Source organism: Drosophila willistoni, chromosome 3R (genome assembly GCF_018902025.1).
Source record: "Drosophila willistoni isolate 14030-0811.24 chromosome 3R, UCI_dwil_1.1, whole genome shotgun sequence".
NCBI lineage: Eukaryota > Metazoa > Arthropoda > Insecta > Diptera > Drosophilidae > Drosophila > Drosophila willistoni.
In genome coordinates this window covers 30,000,461-30,020,042 of record NC_061086.1, presented here as the reverse complement: position 1 = coordinate 30,020,042, position 19,582 = coordinate 30,000,461, and the positions used below count along the sequence as shown (strand labels likewise).

The following is a 19,582-nucleotide window of genomic DNA, read 5'->3' as shown; positions in this document are numbered from 1 at the left end:
TGCCTATCTCATACTGTAATAAATTTACGTACTGATTTTGAGAGTTAAAATCGTCTAATTTTGTTGAGTTATTCCTAGCCTAGATATATATTGATTTTCTTGCTATTAAAATATTTTCTCGATGGATTTTGTCCTTTAAGTGTTAAATTTAAAGCAACCCCTTATGATATTGCGAATTTTTATTAGTAAAGGGTATAACGAAGTCGACTCCAATTGCTGTGCTTACATTAGAGCCGAACTCTCTCAATGAAGCGATTCGCACTCAATGGTCTGGTCGGATGTGTCGCAGTATTCCCAGTTGTAGTTGTAGTTGGCATTATTTTCGCATGTGTCTCTTGGACTTCAGTTTGAAACTGTCGGTCGTTGAGCGCGGAAGTGAGGGTGATATTTCTGGTGTTGTTGAATGGCTGCCTCGAATGGCAAGCGCCTACATCTACATCTCTGTGTGCGTTGTTCGTGTATGTAAGAAGAATATCGGCGGCAACGACGGCAAACAACGTAAAAATTGTGAAGCATAAAGGCCAAGAGAAGCGAAAACCCATCTATGTAGAAGCCGAAACAGAGCAAGCAGGCAAAAAACCAAGAACCACATGAGTTTTGTTGTTCTTGCTGCGAAGTGAAGTGAAGAATTAAAGGGGAAGTGGAAGTGACCTTAGTCTTAGAACCCACCTACCTACCTAAAGGCAGATAAAGCGTGATTTCAACCACTGTATTCGCGTGTTGTGAGTGTTTGTTAAAAACAAAAAAAAAGTGTAAGTGGCCATGCAGCGAGTTAATAATAATAGTGCACTGGGAATAACAATCAAAAAAATTGCAACTGAACACAGAAATTGAGCCGCGTGATTTGCGAATCGATTGAACAGCAACAGCAACAAAATTATGTTTCCTCCGGTTTCTTTATTCTCTTCCCTGGCAGATGACTCATCATCCGCAAAACCCTTCAGTAAAAACTATATACATATGCATAGATAATATGCAATTGCAATTCCACTCATGCACGCCATTAAAATCTACAAAATTCTAAATTTATATCGAGTATATTCGTATTTGTGTCGCTTCACCTCTGAACATTTAGAGAATGCTCTCTTTAGATTCGGCAAAATATTCTAGTTGAATGTAAATTTAAATTCGTCTGGCGTGCATACACTTTGCCTCAACAACTCTCTTGATGTTACATCAGGCTGTAAGACGTAGCAACGACTTTCAGTTACCCAGTAATGGAAGAGCTCTCAAAATACATTCTGATGATGCCTGACAGCTGTTTGCCCATAGCCCATAGCAAAAGTTATTCCATTTTAAACAAATAATTTCTTTTAAATTAAACCGGAAACTCAATCTACACATCTTTCCTTTCACACTTATTCCGACTTAATATACTCTTTAGCCTTATGTGCAATGGGTATGCAAAATTCTCACTGAAAATGTCATTAACCTCGACCAAATGAATTCAAATGGTTTGTTTTTTGTAATTTTGCGTGTTCGATTTAGTGTAAATGCATTAATTTTTGTTATAAATGTAAATGTTAATGCTAACTGCATACGCCTGACTGAGTTATCTTCTCGATATAGGTCATCGTATTCAATTAAAGTTAAAGTTTACTTTGCAAATACTTGAATGAGCTTATTTGTGCCTTTTCCTTTCAAATGAAGTGCAGTATTAACAAAGTGAAGATGTCACTTTTGACTGTCTTGATTGGTGGTTAATAAATGATTCACAGTATAAACAATAAATCTTTGGCATGTGATGCTTAAAAGTTGTCAGAAATTCGAAAATTTCAAACAATTCTTTCTTCCTTAAATTAACCTTACTAGAAGTCAACAGTAATAAACTTTTAATCATTCGACAACTACTAATCAAATAAATTTTGCCATAAAACTAAATACAACCTTTACAAGGAAATATAGAACGAAAATATTGTATAACTTACAAAAGGCAATAACCAAAAAAAAAAAACCGATAAACTTTATACACAAATTAATCATATGTAATACTAAAATTCTAAAACGTAATTATTCACTACTGCTAAAACAAAGGGTATGAAATATATCGTATTATTTTAATATGAAAACGATAAATAATGATTGTGTTTTGCCTTATGGCAACGACCGAGAGATTCTGAGAATCATAAACGTATGTATCCCAAAAAGAATAAAACAACAAAGTAAATACGGCATGAGAGAAAAATTAACACATTTATCATATTTCTTTTATAATTTTTCCTTCTTATCTTATAATTTGGTTTGTTTGCTTCTCTCTTTATACCTATGTAAGTATATATATTCAGACGCCCTCTGGCGGCCTTTTGAAAATGACGTAATTACCTTCATTAACTACACTTATCTTGGTCTCTCTCTAAGACCCTTCAGTTACTCAAATTAGTTTTTTATTTCAATTTTAAGCTGATCACGTTGCCAGACGAAATAGCTGGCTATCATGACCCTGGTACTCCTAATCGATTGCACTCTTTAGAATAATCAGCAAAAACTACGTCATGAATCGGCGTTTTTGAGAGAGAGATTTATGAGCAAAAGTCAGAAGGAAAAAAAGAACAGCAAAGCGATCAGATCAGCTATTAAAAATATATACTAGTATGCAAGACCACATTAAGCTTTACCTAAAAAAAAAACAACAACGTTTGCTTTGTAACCGCAGCCCGAAAAATGATGTCATATATAAACTCAAGCTGGGCTTGGGCGTATTTGGCACCTCTCTTACCCTGTCTATATATACCTTAATGTTGGTATATATTCATGACTCGCTTTATGTACCATATAATTTGAGCTTAGTTCACAGTTTGTGCTTTCTGATTTCTGATCATTAAATTGTCTTTGTAGTTCGCAGAATTCTCTCCAATACGGAAATACGTATCGACATTTCCCCTTCTCAGTCAGTCAGTGAGCTCATCTCGAACACATGTGTAATGTCAGCTACCACTATAGTTATATTTCACTGTACCATATATAGAAATTCTTGTTTATTTAACTAATTGGTATCTAATCATTTTGAGTCTTTGACCCCCAAATGCCACCTCCAGAAGTGACAGACTGACATCGCCCACACGCAAGCTGCGCCTTGTCAATGTTTAAACTTGGCTGAATTTCAATTCGATATATGCACATAGGTATATATAATGCATCTTACATATCTATCTGTATAAATTGGTGCAATTAATATAATCAACTTGTCGGCATTGTTGCATTTCTCTCAAATGTTAACTACAAAATGCATTTTCATTGTTCCTCATTGTGTTTCTATATTATTGTACAATGGGCTATATAGACATTTTAAGCACACATTTCTGAAACGTTGGACTCTTCAGTTTTGTCAATTTTAAGCTCAATATATTGCTGAAATTTTGGTATCTATATCATTCTGAGTACAAGTAAAAGCTGTGAGATTGATAATAACTTTAACTATTGCAAAATTCAAAACTTTTCCCAACAATGAGTGATACCAAGTGGATTTTTCAAACCCACTAGTCTGCCTATATAGTGATATAACTTCTTGTTGACCTTTCAGAGCAGAGCATATAAACTTCGTTGCATTTCTTGGGTTTTGTTTTTCCTATTTGTCGCATGTTTAATTGACTTTGCAATGTGAAAATATCGATTTTTGAATTTCAAATGAATTTCTGGCATGCATTTACCAGTGAATACAGCTGAAAAATTATATAACCCCAAGAGACATTTACTTGTTTATATCTAATATGTATGACATTTATCTCATCTTTATTTTTTAATTAGATATTTCCTAGAGAACAGCAAAATGTACTTATATCAAAGCTCCATGGAGATATGATAAGACAACATTGGAGCAGACAACGAATCTTCTTCCCAACTATATAAACGAAAAACAAAAAGGGGAATAAAATTTTGCGAGAAAACATAGATAAAAACCTGTGTGAAAATGACAATTACATATACAGGTGAAGTGGCCACTTGTCGGGGCTTTGGCTGTTTTCTCAAATTACTTCTCAGGTGAGTAACGATAACTACTACTACTACTTTTTCAGAAATTGTCATTCCATTGCTAATTGTAGGTAGTTCATATATATTATAGGGCTAGACTAATGCTAATGTCAGTTGTGGGGGTCAGTGCAAATAATAGAATTTTCCATCTCCCATTATACCCCACAAAGAACCAGTTGCAATTCCGCTGATAGACAGACCGCCTCCATTTACCCTATATACAGAGAAATGCAAATAATGATGCCCATATCAATTCTATAGTGTAATCTAGACCTTTTGTCGTCATATACTTATATATGAATGTGTGACATCTGTCATGCTTGTAATTTGAATTATAATTTAATAATGTCGAACAAACTAGTGACTCAATAAGCCAGCGTGAATAAAGAGAGATAGATAGAGAATGTTTTGATATCCCAATTGAAGGACTATTGATAAGTATATAATCAAGGGATTGGGTTCCGTTGATGATCTAATTAAAGTGCTGTCAATTCCGAACATGTGAAGTTAATAAAGAGTTATTTAAAAGAAAAATATGACAAATTGCAGTACAAATGAATAGAGAAAACATCAGTTTTTAACGCCCTCTTGTTAATTAAACTAATAGCAAAAATCAGACAACAAAATATATATACATAGATGGGGAAAACTTAAAATCCCCTTGCACTCGAAAGATTTGAAAACAGAATGACCAAATTTTTCTTTCGATAAGATTAAGAAGCTTATCTCTCTGTGGGTTATCTTAAATAAAAATCAAATTACAGTTTATCTTTTTATTATTTCTCAATCATATGTGAGTAACTTTTTTCCGAAAAGTTGGCCAAAATAAATGGCATTAGCATTTCATAAGCCAAAAGAAATGGGCAGCATATTGACTCATATTTATACATAGAATATCGCGGAATATCCAAAATTGCCCATACGAAAATCTCTAATTAAAAAAAAAAAAATAGAATTGTTTGCATTGCAAAGAAGTAGAAAATTAAAACGACTTTACGTTTATCGTATGGTTTTGTTGTTATTGATGGTATTTGGGTTTATCATGCCCGATTCGTGTGTTGATAAGAGAGGCTCATAGGGAGTCACGGCCTGCTAGGTAGTCACACTCTGTTTACACAGAGAGAGAGACGGACATTTATGACGTTGAATAGCAGGTGATATAAAATGACGTCGCCAATTTGAGGAAATTCTGCCCATTTGACTTCACAATCGGAAACAGACACCTTGCCGCTAACCAATAAAGCGAGCATAATCATTGGAGTAGCCCGAATAACCGGCAAGTCCATGATAAGCCAGATAAATTGACACAAGTGGTAGTATATAGTTTAATGATTGCATGTATTACGTGTTGAAACTATTTATAAAAACTGATGTCGTTCAAGTTGGCACTTGAAAGTTAACTATTCAAATCGAAATGTTTCAGATGGCGTGGAAGCATTTACAAATTGGTTTGGCTGGATTTGCTGGCATTTCTTATTTGTTACTATGTCCTCAATTTAATGTATCGTTTTGCTCTAAACGAGGGCCAAAAAGAGTAAGTACAAACACTTTTAACTTCTTGATAATTGTAACTTATATAAGCATTTCTTTTCATTCAGGACCTTCGAGGCTATTGTGGAGTATTGCAATAGTTATAGTGATTTAATTCCATTGTCCTTTGTGCTTGGTTTCTATGTGTCAATTGTGATGACACGTTGGTGGAATCAGTATACATCCATACCGTGGCCTGATCCCATAGCCGTATTTGTTAGCTCCAATGTCCATGGCCAGGATGAGCGCGGACGTGTCATGAGACGTACAATAATGCGTTATGTGTGTTTATGCCTAACCATGGTCTTGGTCAATGTCTCGCCGAGGGTGAAGAAACGTTTTCCGAGTCTCGATAATCTGGTAGAGGCAGGTCTCCTCAATGACAATGAACGCACCATTATCGAGGCCATGAACAAATCATTCCCAAGGCCCTCCAAACACTGGTTGCCCATCGTATGGGCAGCTAGTATTATAACCAGAGCCCGCAAGGAGGGTCGTATACGTGATGATTTTGCAGTGAAGACCATTATTGATGAACTGAACAAATTTCGTGGTCAATGTGGTCTATTAATCAGCTATGATACGATCAGTGTGCCTTTGGTTTACACTCAGGTGGTCACTCTGGCGGTGTACTCGTATTTCCTCACCTGTTGCATGGGCCAGCAATGGACAGATGGCAAGGTCGTGGGCAATACTAGCTATTTGAACAAAGTAGATTTGTATTTTCCAGTATTTACCACGCTTCAGTTCTTCTTCTACATGGGTTGGCTTAAGGTGGCCGAGTCCCTGATCAATCCATTTGGTGAGGATGATGATGACTTTGAGGTAAACCTAACCAGATGAATTGATCAACTGCTGATGCTAAAAATCTTGATTATTCCATAGGTCAATTGGATGGTAGATCGCAATCTTCAGGTATCCTATTTAATTGTCGATGAGATGCATCACGATCATCCGGAATTGCTCAAGGATCAATACTGGGATGAGGTGTTCCCCAATGAGTTGCCCTATACCATAGCTGCCGAACGTTTTCGTGAGAATCATCCAGAGCCCTCGACAGCCAAAATTGAAGTACCCAAAAGTGCTGCAATGCCATCGACTATGTCGTCTGTGCGCATCGATGAAATGGTTGGTAATAATGCCACTGCTGCACCACCAGCTCTGGCTAGTGTTGCCCCCGAGGGGGGTACAAAACTCTTTATGGAACAGCCACAGCAACAGGGTGTACCCCTGCAGACAGTCACTTATGACCTAACCAAGGGTGCGCCAGATGAGGAGGTTAGAATCAAAAAGTTGGCAGCATTTAAGGCAAACGTATTGGCACCATCGAACCCAAAACACAATTGGCACTATATAAATCAAAATCGAAATCGATCATCATCCAACAAAGTGACCACATCAAAATTTCGAAATTCTAACCTCTTTCTCTTTCTTAAATTATCTGGTTAAAAGTCTATCATATTCGCATTCTCAATCATAAATGGTGATTGGTAGTTCCATATATTTAATTTAAAACTAAGCAATGTAAAGAAGTCATGGAATGGGCATAGTTTTTAAAGCTAATATTAAAGAAATTAACTATTAAGTATGAGAAAGGTAAATGTACATTAATATTAATCACTATGCCGGTTCCATAATTAATCGTATTTGTACTTGTCCTCTGAACTAAATGACTGCATACTAACATTTTGATTCTAACAATTCTATCTGCCTACAGCCTCTCTAATTGCACCTTGCACGGCCTTCAAATGCTTTTGGTATTGCACCCTTAAGAAAACAAAAATGGCACTATAAGAATTTTAGCACCCTATAATAATTCCACTGCTTTTATTCCTTATTAATATGCTGATTCTAATTCCCAGGCTGATGATGCCAGCGGCATTCATTTCTCAGCGGGCAATGGCAAAATGCGTCTGGGATCGTCGCCATCTCTGGTCAGTGTTTCGGGAACAATGTCGCGAGTGAATACAGTAGCCTCGGCTCTCAAGCGATTCCTCAGCCGTGATGACAGTCGTCCGGGTTCGGCCACACCAAGTGAAGAGCAGAACAAGTATCGTTTTCCGGCCAGTGCAAGTTCGGCCAGCCTGACGGGTGGCGGTGGACTGGGCTTGGGATCGGCCACCTCGGGTGGCAAGCCAGCCGGAAGTCTTCGCATCACTCATCAAGTTATCGAAGAGGTCGATGAACAGGCCACCATCACATCGATGCGTGCCAATGAACAGCGTCCCAATGTCAAGGATATTTTTGCTCCACCATCGCAGCAGGGCACAGAGGGCGGACCAACCACAACTACCCTGCAACCGCCTCCACCAGGCACTCAGCCGCCACAAGGCCGATCAAATCCCGTTGATATACCCGGACGTACACCGCAGTATGCTCGGGCACAGTCCCAGTACGAGCCCACACTATTTCCTCCCGGCGGTGTTGATGCCTTGCTGAGCACCTCAGCTCCAGCTGGCGGAAGTCCTTCGCTGCTGGCCACAGCGCCCAGTTCACCTGTGGCCGAGAGCGAGAGCACCAAGTCTCTGTTTGATCAACAGAAGGCAGTCAGCCGTGAGACAGGTAAGTGTCTCTTACACATCCAAATCTGTCCAGATTAACATGTCGCTTCATTTTTGTACTCATTTTTAACATTTCTGTATATCTTCATTTTTCAACGAATTCGCGTTTCAATTAAAAGAGAGACCAGATGCACCTCAGGTTTTCAGGTGGTTCGTGACACCCGGTAAATTTTACCCATTGGCCATTAAAATAAACACTTTAATTCATTTTTTAACTTATTGTTAGCTTGTTGCAAGTAATCGTTGTTGTTCCTGAATACCTTTTATTTTCTTGTTGGGTTTTTTTTTTACTATATTTTGATTTGAATTTATGTAATTATTTTTGATTTTCATGTAATTGGCATGTTGTTTTAAATTGCGAAGCTGCCTCAAACTTTTCAGATATACCTAGTACCTACTAATCTCCAGCTTATAGTCGACAAAAATACCTATTCATGTAGACCTTTTACAAAACAAAAATTCTGCACGTTTTTCCCTGCCTTTAAGTGCCATTTGGGCCAATTTTACTAACTCAAATATTCTGATTGCAGTGGAAAATATGGATATTAGATCCTCCAATGATGTGCTGGCAGGTACAGGCAATAGCGGACCAGTTGACGATGGCGATGATTTTGAAAAGCTGAAGGCTGCACGAGAAAAGGAGAAACTTATGCGGCAGCAGAAGACTTTGGTGCGCACCATCAGCACGGCTCCCGGAGTGGAGCAAGCGGCGGTGCCGTTAGTTCCCGGAGTTCCAGTGACCATGCCCATTGGGGCAATCGTGAGTCAAGTTAATAACCCGGCCGTCATATCGGCTGTGCCGTCTAGCGCCGATCTTTTGGGTGGCGGCGAGCCCGTCTCAAGTTCTACGATCAAATCAGAGGATGCCACCACTGGCAGTTAATTATAAGGACTATTTGCTTAAATTAGTATATGTTTTTTTTGTTTCCCATATTAATGTGTGTACATATTCTTTGATGTTAGTTTAAATCTAAGGCATTAGTTAATTTATCTAAGCTGCTAAACTCTAATATGCAGATTGACAGGCACAATTAAGAATGCTCATTATGTCTAGACGAGCTGGACCTATGTATGTATGTATGTAATTAACGCAATTATTTAATCTATGTAGCTTAAACTGTAAGTAGAAAGTGATTTGAATTTTTACAAACATAAGTTTTTTTTTGTGTAAATGTTCACACAAAGTTTTGTTTAATTTAAATAAAATTATGGTATTAAAATTAAATTAATCAAGATAAAAATGAAGTGTTGCAACTTAAATTTTCGAATTCTTTGAAAATTTGGCAAATATTCTAAGATAATGATTAAATTGCATGATTGATATGAGAGTAATAAATAATAATATTAAATACCAAGTGCTTAAAGTCTTCAAAAAGCGAGAGCTCCCTTCGTAACACCTCATACCAGACTAAATGCAATCAAGAATGGTCAATTTTGGCCATTTTATTCATAAAATATTTCAAAAACTTTTCGAAAATGTTCCATCATCATCGCTGGAAGGCGAGTACTCCCTGGGCAACAAAAACTATGTTTCATTCATTATGGTTTTATTTATCCACAAGTACATTTTTTTTTTTAAATGTGGCCGCCCAGCCAAAATTACTCGCCTTAGCACTTACTCCTACCAATAACTATTCCGGCTCAGACCTCAAGTTAAAACTTTCTGGCAACGACAAATACTGGGATACGAATGTAGGCGCTAAATACAGGTTGTAAACAGCTGATTTTGTTACATATCAAAACAACTGGGATCTTAGTAAATATTTACCACCGAGTGTTTATAGAATGTTAATTTAAGACCACAGAATGGATATGCAATTTGACAGCGATGGCTATTGGAACCGATCCTCGCGGGCTGCCTTTAGCTTTGAAGATGAGGACGATGAAATTGACGGTATAAGCACAGAACTGCCTAGTTCCAATTGGGACAATAATGGCATCTTTAGCGACGACTCCGAAGTAAGTACTAACTGTACCATAATTCCAGCAAGAATCCTTTATTTCTATTTTTTACAGCTTCCTACCAATAACTATTGCATACAAATATCCATTAAGGATCTATTGACTGAGGAGGCCTTAAAGGAGGTGTTGCATGAGCAAACATTGGACGATCGCGTAATGGCTAAAGGCGTTTCTGCCGAGGAGGAGCTAAAGTTGCTGCGTCGCCAAGTCCAAAGCACACTGTATCCCAATGTAAAGGCAACAACGCACAAATTGATGCAGGGCAAGACGACTTCATTGGAAATGTATAAATCGTTGCACGAAAAGCAACAGCTGCTGGATTCACTCTTGGCTAATGGTGGAGGGGGCCATGCCATCATTGCTGTAGTGCTCTTTCTTAAGCGTACATTGAATTCAGCACAATTCCATGGCATACTGAAGCAAAGGCCAAAAGTACTACAGGAATATCTTAGTTTTTTACAAGATTGTGGCGACATTAGCGGACACATTGAACTGTTGCAACGTTTTGGACGTCATCAGGAAGCTGCCCTTAAGCAATTTCAGGCAGCAATTGAGCTGGCAGACCCGTCTGGAAGGAAACACCAACTCCAGCGACTTGTTGATGCATATGCCACTGCAGGAGTCGGTATTATTCCACTTTACGAGCAAGTCTTTCATGCTGCGCTCAAAATGCAGTTGCTTTTAGAGAAGGAGCCGCACCTGGTGGCGGATCATCTAACGCCAATTGAGTTGTTATACGCCTGTTGTCAGCGAAACGGAAACTGGAAGGAACAGGACATGTTGAAGCTAATATCACCACAGCGATTTGCCGCCGATCAGCAGATATCCCCAGCTCAATACGAGTGGACTGCCCTAAATGAGAGAGCCCAGGCCCAGGCTTACGCTGATCTAGAGTGCATATTTGAGCGCATACCCACCTGGCATCCGCTGAAGACCAAACAATTTCATATTAGCTTTGATTTAGCATCAGCTGTCCAAAGACTTTATGAACTGCAGGCTCCAGCCACAGTTTTGCAATTGTTCCTCTCCAAGATGAGCAACAGCAATGATAAATTAAACCTAGCTCGTCGCGTTAAGTGCATCAAGGCCGTGATTGATGCAATGGCTGGATTAAAACAGCAACAGGAACTCATACAGCTTAAGGAGACTTTGCCCGATCGCTCTGAAGAGAAGTTTTACTGTGAAAATGCCTTAAAAACATTGCAAAGCAAACGCTGGACCACCGACAATATTAAACTAAAGTTGTAAACCATTTTATAATAAATCTGTCTTTTTGACGCCTTGTTAATAATGTGAGTTGTTTTTTTTTTGTTGTTGTCAAAGTATAAAAACGATTTTAAAAGCCGATTCTACAGTGAGGTCTATAATTTTGCCCATTTTTTAACAATAACTTTTTCAAAAGGGTAAACAAGAAAGCCATCACATACTTCTAGGCGACATACTTCTGGGAATGTCAAAGTAAAGAATTTCCTTTACTTTTGTATAAAATTGTTAAATTTACTTTATATAGAAACATATCATTTATTGTTAATCATACAATATGAATATAATTATTACAATTCTAGTTTTTTATGTTTTTATTTCTTTTGTTTTTATTAAATAATTTGCAAATCACAAGCTGAATATCAATTAAAAAATTAAAAACTTTTACTTCTTTTTCCCAATAAATGAGCAAAGGGAACAAATATGAGTTTTTTTTCCTATTTTTTATGTGATTTTTTATTTTGAGTAAACAAATAAAGCAGGTAAAGCATTACAAAAAAACTTAAATTGTTTAAATAACTTGTTTTGTATTAAACAATTCTTGTTTTTCCTTTAAATAACAGCACAATAAAAAGCAACAACAATAATTATTAAACATGATTTGGGGGGCGAAAGGGAGGAAGAGCAAGAGAGAGAGAGGGGGGCAGAGCTACCTAAGTGTTGTATGTAGATATATATATATATATGTATGTGTATGTAGATTATGGGGATACCGCACATTTATCTGGAGTCTGGATAAAACAAAAACTTAGACTTTATAACTTTTTGATTTAACACGCAAAAACTAATAAAAAAAAAGGAAACAATTTCAAAGTAGACGACCTGAACAAACAAATATATATATATGTAGACCCACAGATGAATGTAACTGTAGTTGGGAGAGAGAAGTCAATGACAAATCCTGGCTAATTGGCCGATTCACAATCCGAATAGCTGAGCAAACGCTGGCACAGAATTGTCTTGAACTTAACCGTAAAGCTATCAAAAATGACATCCGTATCCTGCAGCTGATGCCCAGTTCCGGATGTGGCCTGTGCCTGATTGCTATCTTCAGCGGCCGCAATCAGCAGCTTAAACTTCTGATTGAGATTCTGCTCTAAAGCCGTGTTGTTGTTGTTAAAGTAGAAGACATATGCCAGCTCTAGTAAATAATAGTCCAGATCACCCATAAAGTAACGCTCACACTCGAGCATATCGAACTTGTGCTCCAGAAAGTGCAGACACATATGATAGATAAGATGTTTGAGATCTGACCGCCGCAATGGCACATAGCCCGTATCCTTGCTAAAGTACTCAAAAAGTTTAAGAGTTCGCTGGCCACTGTCACAGCTGTGCAGACACAGGCGGAAGGCCTCAACGAACCGAAAATTGAGCATACAGATGCGTATACGATACTCCTGCCGCGTGGGCCGAGCACACTGGCTTATCTTATCGGGATTGTAGAGGCCGTGAAAAGCGTATAGGCAGTAGTGGATATAATGTCGCAACGGCTGCAACATGGTCTCATCGACGCCGTCAGTACTTGGCGTGAACGTGCTGGCCTCATCCTCATCATTGTCGTGAAGTTGATGGACATTCAAGCCGACCATTTGTTCCGGCAACTGTATATAGCTCTGCTCCTCGGGTGTGTCTAGTGAGCTTTGGACATCGGGCGGTGCAGCAGCAGCAGAAGAAGAAGCCTGACCTGTCACTAAAGGTGGATTGTACGAATAGCTGGCATCATTTTGACTTAGGTTTTCCAAACTGCTCAGCAGATCATCGGAATCCTGTCCCGTCATCGCTTGATCTGTGCTACTCTTGTAATTGCCACCGCCTTGGAAGTAATGCGGCTCGAAATTAATGTTGGCCGACTGCAAAAAGTGCGGCTGATATGGCGGCATTACCTTTAAATACCGTACTGGATCTTGATCCAATCGTATACGTGGCCTGGGCAAGTTTATCTCCACCGGAGCCTCCACACATTGACTCTCGAAACGCATTAGTCGTTTAGTAGTGGGCAGGCACACAACTCTTTGTCGCATGCGATCCAAACTGGCCCCCAAATCTCGTCCACACTGGCCATTGGAATTGCCACCAAAGGCTCGCACAATGTGATCGGTGGTCATGACCAAAGTAAAGTCTGCTCCGCAATCCACATACATTGGGCTTACAATGCTGTCAATGGGTGAAGGCTTCAATACAGCCCGCCGATCCTTGTCTTCAGTGCCCAACTGATGCTCCAGGTTTTTGCCCCAAGTATATAAAGTACATGTAGATGAGATCAGGGCAAAGTGTAAAAGGCCACTTGAGATCTGCAATGGGAAGGTTAAAAATAACATCCTAACAAATCCAATTAACATCGAACCTGTAGAATTTGTCCAGCCACTTCACTTGTGTCCACCAGATGCGGTGTCAAGTGCTCTGTGGGATCAGGTTCATTGCTGGCAGTTGATGCTCCCGTTGTAGTTGCTCCTGGGGCTGTTGCCTCTCGCTGATTCACGGTAATCGGTTCAATACTCTCGGTAGCATCTGATGTGGTAGCCTCATCTTCTTTGGTTTTCAATGCCGAACCAGCCACCACAGAAGCATATGATGTACTCGGCTCTACCATAGAGCTGCTGCCGTCTCTGTTGCTGGCCGGCAATAATGTAGCCTCTAATTGCTTGCTAAGCATCTCACGCTGATGATTCTCTTCCATTTTCTGTTTGGCATTGGCACGACGTTTAATTTGATTTGCCAGTCGCAAGGCTTGGGGTGAGCTGCCCCAGGTATATAGACGCTCGTTCTCATCAACGGCTAGCTATAACAACAAAAAAAAAACAACGAGTCAATCAACAAGCCAAGCTCTAGTTTTCTTAACTTACATTCGTAAAGAATTTGGTATGTATCAGTCTTAGACTGCTGCCGCCTGTTTCCAAGCGCACTGGCAGATTAATCTTTGTATCACCGCCCTGTTCACTGCCACCGGTGCCAAGTTGGCCAAAATGATTAGAGCCAAAGACAAAAAGCTCATTGCAACTTTGATCAGCCTCTGTATAGCTATTAGATGCCTGGCATAGCACCAAACTGTGGGCATGACCCAAGGAGATTTGCAGAATTTTCTAAAGTGAATAACACAGCGATTAATTAAAGTCGCCAAGGATTGGTAGGATAGCTAACCTTATACTTGAAAAAGTTGACTAGTTTTGGTGTGGGTATATTCTCACAGCTACCCTGGCCCAGTTGGCCATAGACGCCCCACCTGCAAAGGATACATATTATGTTAATTACGAATAGATTACATTAGATCGGAAAACGTTTCTTACCCCCACATATATAGGTGACCATCGGCCACAGCTGCATTATGATATTGTCCCGCCTCTAATATAGTGATGCACATCCCATCCAAAGCGGTCACCAGCATGGGTTGCTGTGCCATCTGCATATGCTGGCCGACACCCAATTGGCCAAGATTATTATTGCCCATGGCATAAAGCTAAAGGCAAAGAAAGAGTGCATTAGGGAAACTTCTTTTTGGGTAAGTGAATAACCTACTCCGTTATTGGTGAGCACAAGCGTATGCTGACGACCACATTTCAGGGCATGCACTTGCAAATTGAGCTGGGCAAGTAGATCTAGACTCTTTACAGCATGCGCCGGTTCTGGGGGCTCTGGAAACAAATGTCGAATGTAACTTGGCCTAAAGACAAATTGAATTTCATTTACCTGTGGACTTTTGAGCACTATAACAGCAGGGGATTCCACTGGAACCCCAGAAATAGGCAACACCATCTACCACACAGGCACAGTAAGCACAACCGGCCGAGATTGGTTTAAAACGTGATGATTCAATGGCGAACTACAGATTAGATGCATTAATTAGACGGAGCAATAGATTAATTAATCAACAGACTGACTACCAACCTGATTGTCTTCATAGTTGATGCGAAAAGTGGATAGGGCATTCACAATGGAATCATGTTTAACACGCTGCGATTCCATATGGATTAGCACGGACAGATAAGTCTCGATAAGGCTCTTACAAAACTCAAACAGATGGGAATTATTGTCATTTGAATTCAAATTGCAGCTACTGTGCGACACAATGGGACGCAAGGCCGGGGCAAAAGGATTTAGCTGCAATGCCAGACGTTGCAAGACGCATGGACGTATGTGCTCAATTTTCTCCTGAACAAAGGCAAAGTAGTCCATCGAAACTTGTGGCAAGTAACCAATGGTTTCCATAAACAGTGGTTCGCTTAGATTAAACAGACACACATTGAGCTCATTATACCAGCCGAATTCCTGAGCCACCACACTAATCAATGCATTAAACGTGTCCAGGCAAACACCACGAACTCTCGCCAAAATAATAGCTGCCGAAAAGAGACCACTTTGGCAAAGGACAATGCTGGTCATGTTGGTGTGATATTTGCTATTGGTGATCAGAAAATTCCTAAGAACGAGAATATCTATTATTAATTTGATTCTCTTGATACGTGTAAGTAAAACATACCATAATGGCAAATAATTCTTATCATTAACTGCTTTCTCAGCTAGAGTGATGAGCAACAAATTGGCCAAATGAAACTGCGATGAGGGTGACATTTGCAATGAGCTTATTGAATCATCCACCCCATAAAGATAGTCACTGCACTTGACGCAGGAATTCAAATCACCCTGATTATCCACTTGCAATGGTAGTATTGAGCGCACATCCTCCGAGTGCCGATAGGTGATATCCTTCAACATGCTCTTCAACATCGGATGACACATGTAGCGTGAGCGCAGCAAATATGTAGACTTTAGAGCCATTGCACTCAGCTGCATTAGGGCAAAGGTATGTCCATACATGGCTAATTTTAAGGCCGTTCGAATGGGTTTCACCCTGGCCACATTGTAGGTGAGCAAAGCTTGGGTGATTTTCTTGCGACGCAATAGATAATCTCCAGCAAATTCAATGCAATGCTCAATCGAAAGATCAAATGTATTGCAAAAGTCTCGACACTGATTCCATTCACTCTTAAGGGCCGATTCCAGAAACAGTTCAAAAGGCTCCTTTCTGCAAATCAAAAGTACATTTTTATTTTTGTTTTTCTTTCCTTTGGATCACTCTTACCTAAGCTGTATGGCATAGACATTTTTATTGGTAATCACATAGCACGGATCGTAGTTAATCTTTGGGAACTCTGATTGCATAATTTCCATTTGTCGCAGCGAGAACTCTTCACTTATATCGCTTGTCTCATAGAACTGCACATAGTCCATGGGCGTGTGTATGTCTTTAATTTCAAAGGCTTTGGCTTTCTCATCCTTAGTAAGATTCTCACATTGGCCCACGGCATTGCGATATTGGGACATTTGATACAGATGCAGCACAGTTTCCCGCTCAAAGCGAAAGAGTCCAATCTGAGCCAGAGGATTAAAGCGCTGCAAGGAATTCCAAATACATATTGAAAATTAAAGGCCAACACTTAATGAGTTTACTTACATCTTCGTCGGACGTGTGTAAGGAGGCCATGGCACTGCTTATTACGCTAACAGCATTAATGGCATTGCTTGGCATTTCGCTTTGATCCAAACTTGAGCTTGTCGTTGTAGTTGCGCTAGTTGTATCGCTCTTTGTGGCCACTGTAGGGACTCTTTCCTTCTCCTTATCCACTGCGAGTTCCAGCTTTTCCGTATCTGCATCGCGATTCTCCTTCTCTGTATTGACCTCTGGGGCCTCTTCCAGCGAAGAAGCTGCCGTCGATATGGCCGAATCACTGCGATTATGCAAATCCACGTAGTGTATGCCATATAGTATGTTGGAGCTTATGAGTATTTCCTGTGTGTGTTTGGGTATCTTGTAGACAAACAAAGGCTTCAAATTGATGTCGATGCTATGCACTGTTAAACTGTGGCTGCAATGGATCAGAAATTATATATTAAAACCTTATTTTATAAAGTTTCTGTCTATTTTCTTGCCTGCTGCTATGTAATGCACTAAGAAGATAAGTGTTCCTCAAACTCTGGATGGTATAAAAGGACCCGGTGGTATGACCCAAAGGCTCTGGCGTCACCGAAGGCGAATCCATAATCGCAAATGATCCCAAACTGGTATCAGGCATAACTGGAAAATGTTAACAGTGAGAAAAAGAATTAAATAAATAAGTGAACCATTTTGTTTTTTTGGTTTGTACATAAAATTACGGACAAAAGTGTCGTCAGTGAGTGCGGTGTGCTTGGGTCTCGCAGCCGTAGCGAACTCACCACGCAATCGCCGCTTGAGCAGATGCAACAGTACACGCAGAACTGCCCACTCAGAACCAAAAGCAACAAAAATAGTAACAAAGATCAAGGATAATATCAAGAAATTAACAGAGAAGAGCCTTGATAGTAGAAGGAAAAACAAATTCAAATCTGTTGGGTTTATGTTTGCTTACGCACATTCATCGAACTTTTGCCGCTGGTCGGAGAGACGCATCTTAATGGCCTGCAGTTTCTTGGAGCCAAGACTCTTCAGAGATGCCAAGCGGGCTCGAGTTGCAGGCAGTATGCCATCGAAACTACTGGCCGGAAGCATTTGCTGTTGAATGCGAACGCCAGTGGTCTCGGTAGAAGACTGACGAGAGGCCACAAATTCACCATATGACGGAGGAGCCGGCGGCGGTGGCATATCACTAGATGCTACCATGGAGGCTGGGGCGGCGGAGTCGGCGTTAACTGGTGCACTTTGCGGCACTTCCTCATTTGCAGGAGGGGCGAATACGTCTTCTTCTAGCTGGCTACTGTCAGATGCCGGATCCGAACTGTTGCTTTGCCGGGCTTCGGCATTGGCATCGCCCTGCTGCTGATTATGATGTTGCCTACCATGCACAGACATAACAATCTGCCAAGCTCCCTCCCGCGTGGTGGGTGAACTGTCCCCGGGATAGACATACTTAATGGCTTTCTGCTCTAGCAATAATTTATATTGCTGCTTCAGCGAGGATGTAATCTGAAAGAGAAAGATCATTGATAATTTAATCTTTGAGAAGATCTGTGACAAATGTATACCAATAGCATAACTCCATCGAAGGTATTATCCTTGCATATCAGGAGACGCATGACTGAACCATTCTCAATAGCCGTGCTGGCAATCATGGGACAATTTGGACTAAGGCCCACAAAGCAAATGGAACCATCTGAATAGCCAATAATGGCCCTATTAAGGCCATAATTGGTTTTCCACCACACCACCGAGAGTGGATACGGGCAGGTCTTGGACGCCATAAAAGAGGTAGCCATCACCTGACTGTTGCCGGTGGCATCAAAATGCTGGACGGGCGGTTGTTCCGGCTGCTGCAGCTGCAGCTGGTCTGTGTGGTTACCGGCCAGCATATGCTGCGGCAGTTCATGACCCAGAGGTTCCACATCCTCATCTCCTTCCAGTTTGATATTGTCTGCAAGATTAGCTAATCGTTCAACTTGCTCCTGTTCCTCTTGCTGATCTTGCTTTTCTTTGAACAGTCCACTTGCAGAATGATTGGGACATTTTTTTGAATTCGGACACTCGTGGGGACCAACGAACGGTATTATATAGGATGTCACCTGCGTTGTGCTATACAAGGAGCATGCGGCCAGATCATGCGTCTTGTCCACCAAGGCCAAGGCAGGCACAATGTGCAGCGTATTGTCAAAACCTGTTGATAAAAGGATGACGAAACTATTATCTATGCTCAATATTCAAGCAAAATCTCCCTAATCCCCCATAGAAATGTTAAATCAAAACAAAATACGCAACAGAAAATCAATAAACTCACATTCATTCACACACACACATACACGAACACAAACGCACGCACGCACGTACGGTCTACCCCATACTTACATAGCACCAGCAACCAAATCCCAGCTGGATCGAAGCAGACATCATGTATTACTCGATTGGTGCGCCGAAACCATGAGATCATCTTAACCACCTCCTGTCCCGTTGTGCTAACATAACGCAACACAATCTCATTTTCATCACTGACCAGGCAAAGGAACTGCTTATCAAATCCAACCGCTGATAGTTTCGAGCTGAGATTTGTGATAAGTGGACGCAGCTCGAAAATATTAAGGTCCTTGAGTTCGGCCTGACCCGCCATCGCCATGGATAGGTCTGAGGCTGGTGCTCCTGCTGCTGCTAATTGTATTCCTGCTGTTTAAATTTTCCAGCTTTTCGTTTTTTCGTTTTCTCATTTGCAACAACAAATCACACTAGAGATGTGGATTTCTTCGATGTCTCTATCGATATGTTTCCCAGAGAAAAATCGCCGCGTTAGAGATGGCCTCAACCCGAACTTTACTTTTTACAGCTGGTCACACTTATGTTT

The 19,582-nt window shown here is 40.3% G+C and overlaps 3 protein-coding genes across 6 annotated transcripts; 2 read left to right on the top strand and 1 right to left on the bottom strand.

Annotated features, from left to right (window-relative positions):
- Positions 1–344: 344 nt before the first annotated feature.
- LOC6649704 (bestrophin-2) lies at positions 345–9,235 on the top strand. 4 transcript variants are annotated; one of them, XM_015177048.3, is made up of 8 exons: positions 345–752; positions 3,745–3,978; positions 5,393–5,503; positions 5,568–6,324; positions 6,385–6,777; positions 7,362–8,061; positions 8,180–8,224; positions 8,591–9,235. In XM_015177048.3, exons 2-8 carry the CDS (start codon positions 3,908–3,910, stop codon positions 8,941–8,943), a joined length of 2,430 nt encoding a protein of 809 aa, XP_015032534.1. In that variant the 5' UTR covers positions 345–752; positions 3,745–3,907; the 3' UTR covers positions 8,944–9,235. The 4 variants fall into 4 exon arrangements, with proteins under 4 accessions (XP_015032534.1, XP_015032533.1, XP_015032532.1 ...); XM_015177047.3 differs by having other exon boundaries at positions 346–752; positions 6,385–6,627; positions 8,591–9,234; XM_015177046.3 differs by lacking the exon at positions 8,180–8,224 and having other exon boundaries at positions 346–752; positions 8,591–9,234.
- Positions 9,236–9,786: 551 nt separating this feature from the next.
- Positions 9,787–11,313, top strand: LOC6649703 (vacuolar protein sorting-associated protein 16B). The gene is made up of 2 exons (XM_002071996.4): positions 9,787–10,019; positions 10,077–11,313. The coding sequence occupies exons 1-2, from the start codon at positions 9,867–9,869 to the stop codon at positions 11,268–11,270; spliced, it is 1,347 nt and encodes a 448-aa protein (XP_002072032.1). The 5' UTR covers positions 9,787–9,866; the 3' UTR covers positions 11,271–11,313.
- A 518-nt stretch (positions 11,314–11,831) lies between these two features.
- LOC6649702 lies at positions 11,832–19,482 on the bottom strand. The gene is made up of 15 exons (XM_002071995.4): positions 19,096–19,482; positions 18,282–18,907; positions 17,673–18,222; positions 17,211–17,355; positions 16,735–17,146; positions 16,363–16,673; positions 15,760–16,305; positions 15,168–15,699; positions 14,970–15,102; positions 14,799–14,914; positions 14,570–14,739; positions 14,424–14,505; positions 14,129–14,365; positions 13,630–14,064; positions 11,832–13,576 (listed from the first exon to the last, which is right to left on the bottom strand). Exons 1-15 carry the CDS (start codon positions 19,358–19,360, stop codon positions 12,191–12,193), a joined length of 5,946 nt encoding a protein of 1,981 aa, XP_002072031.2. The 5' UTR covers positions 19,361–19,482; the 3' UTR covers positions 11,832–12,190.
- Between the last annotated feature and the right edge of the window lie 100 nt (positions 19,483–19,582).